General features: G+C 38.9%; 1 protein-coding gene across 1 annotated transcript in view; it reads right to left on the bottom strand.

The window, feature by feature from the left end:
* Nucleotides 1-3,903: 3,903 nt before the first annotated feature.
* The window catches only part of LOC129242022 (uncharacterized), a 212,284-nt gene continuing 205,449 nt past the window's right edge, over nucleotides 3,904-10,738 (bottom strand). Inside the window, exon 11 of the mRNA XM_054878584.1 lies at nucleotides 3,904-5,132. Within this exon, the coding sequence (XP_054734559.1) occupies nucleotides 4,010-5,132 (1,123 nt within the window). The 3' untranslated portion in view covers nucleotides 3,904-4,009. The remainder of the gene's footprint in view (nucleotides 5,133-10,738) is intronic.

Genomic DNA, 10,738 nt, shown 5'->3' with positions numbered 1-10,738 from the left:
CTATTCTTTCGGATAGCCAAGCTGCAATCCAGGCACTGAATTTAGCTACAACAACCCCAATGGTGTGGAACAAAGTAGAAATATCTTTTCCACCTTGAGCGAAAACCATAATGTTACCTTAATCTGGGTGCGGGGACATCGGAATATTGAAGGTAACGAAAAAGCAGATGAACTGGCAAGAAGGGGATCTGCCACGAATAACGCTCTTTCAGAATCGGTATTCACACCGTTAGGTGCAGTCAAGGGTACAATTTCCCTAAAATACCTTCAAATCGCGGATGCAGATGGAGAGACCAGACGAAAAGCATCATTATTAACCTAGAACCTCAAGCAATGATCGGCATTAATAAGAATGAAACGACGGGACGCCTGGAGACTAACGGCAGTCATAACTGACTTTTGGTCTGTGGGACAACAAGCAGCCAAAATGGGCATCCATCACTGTCACAGTTGCAAACAACCGGAGAAAAAGGAAACAATCTTTCATTTCCTCTTTGAATGCCCTACCCCATGGAAGAAGAGAGTCTCGAACAACTGTCTATCTTAGACGTCAACAACCTAATAAGGTTCTTAAACCGCACAGACTGGATACAGTCATGCCGTAAATAACTGGTAAACAAGTTGGTAATGACAATGTGGCCACAAAATGGTGCGAAAGCGCTAGTTGGATTCTGGAAGAATCACCACTCAAGCCAACCAACCAACCAGGGTTACTAGCTCATTTTCAAATGGGTCCCCAAAATCGCGTAGGCGAAGGAGTACTTTTCTTAAAATTTAGATTGCGCTTTTATATGGTTTAAGGTGTTAATCCTCTTCCCCTCTGCCAACTACCTGAAAAGCAACGAACTAAACATTTACCATTTGTTTTATTTTATTTTATTTATCGACAATTGGAGTTTTATTGAAAATTTTTAGTAAAATATAATCAAACGTATTAATTGACATTCTTTAATATTCGAGAAATTTCTGTTTGTCTTGCGGTAACTTTTCTTACAAGTGCTGAAACTTTGTAGACAAATTTATTTTGTCAACTGATTTTTTTTCTTTTAGATTTACCTTAAAAAGAGATTTTCATTTAGAAACAATTTCTCATCTGAAGAAGAATCCAGTTATTACATCTTGTTCCTCTGCCACTATTAAAACTCGCCAGCTTCGGCCTCGTCTTTATCTTTATATTCGTTAGCTTCCACCATCTCTGCTGCCTTACCTCTAAGGTAAAAAAAGGAGAATGCTCTGCAAGCAATTTCCTTCGGAATGTTATGGTAGGTACTACTAGATACATGCTGGAAGCTGAGCTGCCTCCTAAGCAGTCGACGTTTTACTAAACATACGATTAAAAATAAAAAAAAAATAAATAATTGGCGCGTACACTTCTGTTAGGTGTTTGGCCGAGCTCCTCCTCCTATTTGTGATGTGTTTCAAGCCGACTCCGAACGGCAGATATTTTTATGAGGAGCTTTTTCATGGCAGAAATACACTCGGAGGCTTGCCATTGCCTGCCGAGGGGCGACCGCTATTAGAAAAATGTTTTTTTTTTTTTTATTAATTTTGCTTTCACCGAGATTCGAACCAACGACCTCTCAGTGAATTCCGAATGGTTATCACGCACCAACCCATTCGGCTACGGCGGCCACCGTACGATTACAGGTCTACAATTCGCGAAACGAATACAAATTAATATAAAATTATATTTCATTCTTGATATATTCTTGTACGCTTCTCAGATATCTCTTGCAGTTTATTTAACCCACCTAATAATAAATATTAAGCTGAAGGAACAAAATCTGGACTGTAGTGAGAACTAGCAAAGTTCAATGGTTCGAAGCTACACTGAAATGGCGTCCTTTCCATAAAGTAATTTTTAAGTGGGACCTTTACCACGACGTGATTTTTTGATTCTGTTATTTATTACGCGAAATCCTTCTTTCCTCTACAACCACGAGCTTTTAGGCTTAAAATGGCTGCTACAAGCAAGTGTCAGGCCAATTCTCTACTGTATTGTGTGGTGGAACGCCTTTGGGAACGGCGTGAACATTAAAAAGGCTAATATAGTTCGAAGACTTGCATCCGCTCTCATAATCGATAAAATATCAACCACGCCATCAAAAGTATTACATGTGGCACGAAATCTGTTTCCAATAGATCTGCTGGCAAAACATGACATAAGTAAAATTGATCATAAGCGATCAAATACGAGCTACGGTCATGGTAAGATTCTAACCGATATTTCACAGGTTCGCCGACTTATAGACTACGCACTACCGCCTACAACTGCCACCACACCATTCACGGCACTCTGACCCTCAAGGGAAGAGTAGAAAATGATCTCGTTCAGCTTTTGACTTTCTTACTGCTAAATTTCTTTTTCAAGCAATATTTAAGGCCATGACACTAGTACAGTATGGTGCATTTTAATTACATTTTCACTCATAGCTGGGCGACGAAAAAATGTGGAGAACCCCTTTAGTAACCATGAAATGCCGCACATCTCTGAACGAGATGGATGAGGTATTTCGTCCAAAAGTAAAAGAAACTGTAAGCCAGATGAACTAACGACGTTAGGCACATAACTTATTACTGAGTACACAGATAATGATATGGGTACGAGTATACCCCTGCAGTCATGTATGCTACATATTTTTGAGAGATTTGTAAAAATACCGAACGAAAGATGGCGTCACAGATACACCTGCGAAATTGGCCTACAGCTATGGTCTACTGTTAAATGTACCAAAACATACTCGAGAGCTAAGGAATCCATGAATCATTATTGGGTCGTGACAAAGTACGAACAGCAAAAGCGCGAAAACCTATAATAGCTAGTTGGCCTATAATGACGAGCTGATAAGGTTCATATGTATTTTCAACTCGGACTTGAACAAATGCATACTTTTCGAATTGAAAAATCCATTTTTTTTTAATTTTTTTGCTTTCAGAAAATATGTATTTACTCATCAATATTTACTTGTTCTCTTGTACTTTTTCCGCGCATACTAATATACATATACCAGCCCAGCTGATAATCCTTTTGATTTTTTTTTATGGTATATCCTTGAATTCTGTCAGGTCTTCATTTCCTCAATCGTAGCAAATCTACGTTCTTTCATGGATATATTCAGTTTTCGAACTAGTTCGTAGTCGAGCGACTATATAGGTATATATGTGTATGTATATATACAATAAATAATATATAATTGACACTTACACCCTTTTTGGGTGTTTGGCCGAGGTCGTCCACCTATTTGTGGCATGCGTCTTGATGTGTTTTCCACAAATAGAGGGACCTACAGTTTTTAAGCCAACTCCGAATGCCAGTACGGTTTTCATAAGGAGATTTTTCATGGCTGAAATAAAATCAGAAGTTTGCCTTTGCTTGCTGAGGGATACCCGCTATTAGAAACAACGCCAAACGCACCAAAGCATGTCTTTATTTTTTATACTTTATAAAATGATCACAGGGGCATAGGTACCAGCATTTCAAATACAAAAATAAAAAAAAATTGGGAATCAAATGCACGTAGCCTACGAAATTTGAAAAAATTGTTTTGAAAAAACCTTCAAAACAAATTGATTTGAGCCTACAAATTATGGAAAGCTTTTCTTAAAACTTCTTTCGAAAGCTGAGCTTCCAAATTTTCTATGATGCACTCTAATATTTTAAAAATTTAGGTGCAAATTATTTGTTAAAAAATATCCTGAATTGTTTTTTGTTAAATGAGTGGCCTTTACTTAACGAGTAGTCCAAGAAGATGATTCGTGTAAGCGACCTCCACTGTATAAATACATAGTGTGTATGTATGTATATGAAAATGTTGAGCAGAAATACCCAGTTTAACCACTCGCAGTCTTGCTTTGAGAACTCGAATATTATAATAGTTATACCCATGCACACATACATCTATCTAATTCTCGCACATGCCTTTATGTATAATTTACTGTAGTAATAAGCATACGATTAAGCATTATAATTATAAACAGCTAGACCATAAAGCGATAACGGGTTTTCATACTAATGCGTAGCGAAGTTTAGGCTTAATCGGCTATGCATTTGTTCATGTTTGAAGGAATTGCAGTAGGAGGAGTTAGGGCCAAGTAAATCGGCGGGTGTGCATAAATCGTAGTCAACGTTGGTGGTATTATTGTTGCGTTGAACGCCTGGTGGTCCAAGATACGGGCTACTTTTGAGCCGCAGGCAATTTATTGTGCAACAAAATATACAAATAATTTGCAGCTGGCATTTCAAGGACCCATATACGTTGTTGTTTTGATGCAATTGCTGCTGCATGGTAGAAAATGGACTTGCTGCAAGACGTGTTTTGTTATTGCCAGCAGGGTTTCCATGCGCCATGCCATACCGCAGGTGAAGCTGTACAGCGCTGTTGTCGGAGGTGTTGGTTTGGTCGTCGTGGCCAAACGCCGCCATAGCGATAATATGACAGCTTTTGTAGCACGAATTCAAGCAACGGAGTGCACCTGACTGCTGCAATAACACCTTTTCATTGCTTTCGCACAAAAGGATATAACCAGTGCTTTGCTGCACCGTTGCCCGTTGCATGTAAAAATTTTCCATTTCTGCGCTCAGTTGATCATCAGCTGGAGGTTGGCCCATACATGCAAGTATAGCAGGCAGGCATTTATTCTTGCCACAGTAACTGTACTCAAACGTGTATTGCAGCATCAACAATATTCCTAGCAGCAAAGTAAAAATTGTCGTTTTCGTATTTAATAATGTTGCCTGTATTGCAACTTCACTTCTTTTTACCATAGCTCGCCCCATCACCATTGCTACGAATTCAATTTGTTGCTTTTTTCTTTCACCAAAAGGAGTCAAGCGTTGCAATTGCTGTTGCTGTTGCTGCTGCACTTTCATGCATGCAATGAGTTTCGGCAGCAGCATACTAGCTTGCCGACAACTGGACGCTAACAATGCACACATCAGCACTATAACGGGGCAGGCGCCTGCGAGTACGGTGTGCGCAGCAGGAGCGTTTGAACGCAACGCACTCTGCTCCTTTTCCAGACACTGTCGGAATTCTTTATAGTCCACTCGTGTAATCGCACAATAATGATTTAGCATGCAGACACCCTCGCAGGGATCTGCCTGGTAACGAACGGTATTGGCACGGGAGTATCTGGAATGACAGCGAACAAGATGATATTTTTAAATGAAAATTTAAATTGGCTTGTTATTTTAAATACAGCATTTAAATATTATTAAATCTATTTTTTAGAATCTTTTTTTTTTTTGAGTTCACAACCATACACTTTACTGTAAAATCAATCTGCTTCGTGCACAGCACGTCGGGGAATTATAACATTAATACAACAGAACATTTCGAGATTGCTACGTGGCTAGGCACACATTCTTCCCCATTTATTTGGCAAGTAGGAGATTTCATTGCTCTTCTCTAAATGTGAGACACGAATTGATTTAAAGCGCTACTCGATCAGGTTATGCGTAATAATGGAAATATATTTATTTACTTCTTTTAATAATCTGCAGTACAAATTACCTTACAGACTAGACAAAAAATAAGAAGAACAAGCCGAATTTCGCAACTAAAATATTAGCGATCAATACATTAATTCGTAGCGATTTTACAGAAGACTTTTATTTAAACAAAAAAATATATAAAATTATATCAATAAGTGAATCAATTAATATGTATTCGCCGTTTCTGTTTACAACTTCTTCCCACCTCTCGACCAATTTGTTGATGCCGTTCCGACAAAAATCGTCTGGTCTGCTGTTAAAGAAGTTGATGAGCCAGTTTTTAAGGACCTCTTTGTTATCGAAAGTAACGTCCTTCATATGGTTTGACAGGGAGCGGAAATGATTTAATCGATCGGTATATAGTCCGAAGAATACGACGGATGCTGAAGGACCATATGAGCTCTTGGAGGGCGGCTTTGACGACTTGTGCAACGTGCAACTTGGGGTTGTAGTGAATGAGTATGGTTTGACCATGTCGATCAGGTCTTTTCATTCGATTAGCCTCATTCACGCGGTGTGGCTGGGCAATGTAGAATTCCTTGGGATCTTTGGATGCAGATCCAGCTTGACTCTCGCCTTTGGCTTACCTCCTGGAGTCACCCACTTCTTTCTTTGGTTCATATTGATGTATCAACACCATTTCTCATCTCGCGATGTGATTCGGTACAAAATGCGCTTTTTATGCCCGGGCGATATGCTAAGGAGCAATTTCAAGGCGGCTTTCTTTTTTTTTTTTTTTTCTGTTGAAAGGCTCGTCAGGCACTCAATTTTTCGATAAATCCCATTGAATGAAGGGGATTTAGAATCGTTTCGTTTAAGGACTGGTTTGGTAACCGTTCTCCTTCAAAAATTATTTGAGATGTTCTTCATCGATTTCATTATGCCTTCCGCTGCGGGACGTGTCATAGTCATCAAAGTGCCCATTTTCGAACTTTGCAGATAATTTCCGTGCTGTAGACTCGTCTATGACACCTTCTCGTCTATGACATCAAATGTCCCGAGCTGCTTTGGTTGCTTTTTGACCTAGATTAAAAACAAAGAACAGAAAAATGCTTATTTTTGCCTCCTGAGTATTCCATTTCCAATCCTAAAAAATATAAAAAAATTAAATAACTCAAAAATACAATTAACATAGTTTTGTAGTACAAAAAGAGTTCTATCGAATGGATACTTACCCTTTGCTAAACAGAAAACAAATCGTTGTAAATAAAAGAAAATATGAAATGAACTTATTCCCCTATGAACTTATTCCCCAACCCAAAAATTGATTTTAAGTAATTAAAGTAATTAAATTTCATTTTTTTACAAAATTAGATTTAGATATAGTGAAATAAAGCAGGCTGGTATTAGATAGTGAATTAGAGTCTCTGCATTACTCGCAAATTTAGTCTTAAAGTTTTCCCCATGAAAAGTGTAAAAATGGCAAAGACTTCTTTGTGGAACATTGAAGTTTATCTGCTCAAGTAGATCTAGACAGGCGACGATGTCATTATCAACACTGAAAATAAACGAAAGTGTATGGACTGTCCTTCTGTTTTCAAGGGATTCTAGATTAATTAGGATTAGCGGAGAATTATAGGGTAGAACAAGTGACTCAAATCGAAGGGAACGTAATGCCTGCTTAAGAAATATTTTTTGAATGCGCTCAGTTCTATTAATCGAAAGTTGGTCTCCAAATGAATACGGCCTTTATAGGTTTACGGATCAGAAGATTCAGTTGCATTGCGACGAATGAAACCTAGAACCGAATACGATTTGGAGAGAATAAAAGTAATGTGACTACTGAAGGAAATTTTCGTATCGTATAAAACTCCAAGATCCTTAAACTTTATTACACTTTAAAAATGCTGGAGGATATGTGAAAAATGTACTGACGCTTCAAAAACATTAAACATTTTTAATATTCAAAGACACCTACGATGAAGATTGTTCAAGGCGAGTTGAGGCTTCTGCGCATCCACTTGGTCCTTAGCAGATGTCAAAATTTTTAAATCATCCGCGAAGAGCAAAAACTTCGAAAAGGTAAAACATTTGCTTATGTTATTGATAAAAATAACAAAACGAAGTGGCTCCAAGATGCTGCGATGGGAGTCACTTGACATAGGCTCGATAAAACTCTGTTCGTCAATTGTGACTTCGGCCATTGCATTGTTTAATATTGTAGAATATCGTGCGAACTTCTTCAAATGCCATAGAGATGTTAGTGCGAACGCCATCAACTTGGAGTCCTTTTGAAAACGATTACACACAGAATTCGCTAAAAATAGAGAGATTAGAAGCTGAGTGAACAGTTACAAAACCCTGCTGGTTTAGGTTAATTAGACACTTTAATGCAAAATAAATTTTGTCTTACAATGCATTCCAATAGTTTAGATTTGCTTGATAGCATGGAAATTGGCCTATAATAGCGAACATCACTTCCACTTTTAAAAAAAGGTGTGATGAGACAGAGAATTGTTTAAAATAACCTCAAGAGGAATTACCAACTCTGACAGTTCTTAGCAAGATAGCTGAAAAACCGCCAGTATCTGTATGTGACGAAGGTTTGACAGAAAGCATCCCCTTGAAAATGTCAACAGATGAGATGTGCGAAACATGTCTTCCAAGTGTTTGTGTGTGTCTGTTCCTACCAAGAACACATCATATCTAGACTCGAAACTAAGCAGTCGAAGAAAGTGGTCCATATGCATACATATAGTGGTCCCCTTCCCAATATCGCGGCCGTCAAACAATGGATCGAATCTGAAATCTGCACTATAGGCATTTGGTGTAGTTAGATACATGGTGCTTTTAGTACATGGTACCCGTGGGCATCGCAGTCGCAACTGCTAATGCACGTGCCACAATCACACCAAGACGTTCACGCTGTGCGCTTGAATTAAGCTAAGGTAACCTTAGAAACTTGGATTGGTTGGAGTATTTGCGGGAAAGATTCTGTGAAAGATTTTTTTACCTACATATGTATGTTGGCGACGATGAATATCGCAGGCGACGGCATAGGCATAGCGCAGCGAATAAATATCCAGCGGTTTTGCGAGTTGAGTCATGCCGTTCGAATGGATACAAACGCTCCGGCTCTGAAAGTATTCGTTGCGGTGCCGGTCGGTGGTAGCAGCGTTCGAAAAGATCAGGGGGAGAAGGACTTAACTTCACGACTTGTTAAACTCGGCCAAAATCACGTAAGCGGTTGTCGCCCCTATCAAGAAGAAGAAGAAGACGTAACCGACGGGGTGATCTCCATTTAGCATAAAACAGCAGAATTAACAAGTTTATTGTCTAACAAATATTTAGTCAACGCTTATTTTCACAATCCTGGCGCCGGTTGGCTTTGGCAAAATCACGTAAGCGGCTATCGCGCCAATTAAGAAGAAGAACCTTAGAAACTTTAAGTTCATTCCTATGGTAACCGATCAATTCACATCTTCGCTTGGCGCAAGTAGGCTTTCTTCATTAATATCCTTTCAAAGGCGGGTGGGGTGTGGACCAACCTGCAAGTTCGGAGTTTATTCATTTCATGGGTAAATTAGAGCCGCTTGAGGAAGTTTATAATGACAGTTTACCTCCTGGAATTGGTATCGAATTTGATCTCTTGTCGAAGTGTGCCTTCTCAAGGGCAGCTGTGTAACCAAGCCTAACTTAATCTAAGCACGCAACAAGAAGGAAGAAGGCCAAAATATTTATTGGTATTTTTCTAGTACTTGCACCAATAGTGCTTGTTTGATAATGCGACATATTTTCATTCTGCGAACGATGCTAATAAATATGTGTATTTTGTTGTAAATGTAACACTTGGCCGCAGGACCTTAGTTAAGAACGGCAAACGCTAAACAAATATGTGACCAGCTTTTAACCCACACACACATTTGATTTATATTATGCCGAAAGGCAAAATCTGCTCTTTTCTGTACAGTACACGCATATACATTTTTACCTGTGGGTAGAGCTTCCTTATGATAAGAAACCTGCATACATACCATACTAACAAATAATATGCATAAATTTGCATTAAAACAATCAAGACAATCAACAAGAAACCCAGGAACATCACTGCCAAAGCAAATAAACAAACAAGTCTATCAACAGTTCGCAACCAGCGAGCACTCACACATCCCTCCACACATAAATAAAGGGTGATTCATATAGTGGTTTCTTTTTGATGAACATAAACAAAAATCTATAAATAAATAACGAGTTTTTTCTATATATTATTGGCTTTTCGAAACAGCAAATAATGCCACTATTTATGGATTACGATTTCATTCATGCGTTTGCAAAGGCTAGCTTCGCAGTAACGCCAACTGCTAACCCAGTGACTGTTCCCCAAGAATCTCTTGCTCGATATTCCACTTGAAAAAAGTCTAACGGCGTTAAATCGCAGCTCCGAGGTGGCGAATTGACATCGCTGGGATGGCTGGCAACACGATTACCGAACTTGGCGCACAAGAAATCGATTGTGGTATAGCCGTGTGATATGACGCGCCATTCTGCTGAAACGAAAAATCGTCGAGGTCCATATCTTTCATTTTCGGTCACTAAGATGGACTATCAAGCTTTTGTAGTGATTAACGTTGACCGACATGACGCTGATTGATGACATGATTTTGAAGGAAAAATGTGCGAACCCACCGTACCAAACTCTCATACTCTGAGGATGTATTGCCACCGGGTTTTGCGATCCAGTTTTGCCTGTTAACATTGTATCTTGTATGAATATGCACTTCGTCAGAAAATCTGATTTTTTGGGCAAAATTGTTGCCCATTTCGTTTGCAATCTTTCTCAACCTTGTTCAAGGGTAAAGAGATTAATTTCACTACACGGAACTATGATACTTGCTTTCTGTCAACATTTCCAACGAGAAAGAATTGTTGCTGTCAAAATATCATACAATTAGAATAAAAACCTACTCTATGGAGCACCCTTTGTATATGCATGTAGACATAGATACACATACACTCGCACCCGAATGCATTTACTAGCAAGCAAAACGTCAACGACATGTTGAGTTGAGCTACAGAAAATCCACGCTAATGGCGGCTTCGGTCGCTGTGTTACTTTGCAACAAAAATGCTCTATATAACGCCAATTGCTAGCCAGAGGCGATACAACAATTGCAATATTGCACAAAAAGGATGGGGGAGAGATGAAGCACCATTACAGCGGATGGCTGTCGAACGGCGGCATGTAAACAAAGGCTAAGGGAAATACAGAATATTTTTATTTTTCAGTCAATTGGCTTTCGTTGT

Source organism: Anastrepha obliqua, chromosome 3 (assembly GCF_027943255.1).
Source record: "Anastrepha obliqua isolate idAnaObli1 chromosome 3, idAnaObli1_1.0, whole genome shotgun sequence".
Lineage (NCBI taxonomy): Eukaryota > Metazoa > Arthropoda > Insecta > Diptera > Tephritidae > Anastrepha > Anastrepha obliqua.
The sequence above is the reverse complement of the archived record's forward strand: the minus strand, read 5'-3'. Positions and strand labels throughout refer to the sequence as shown.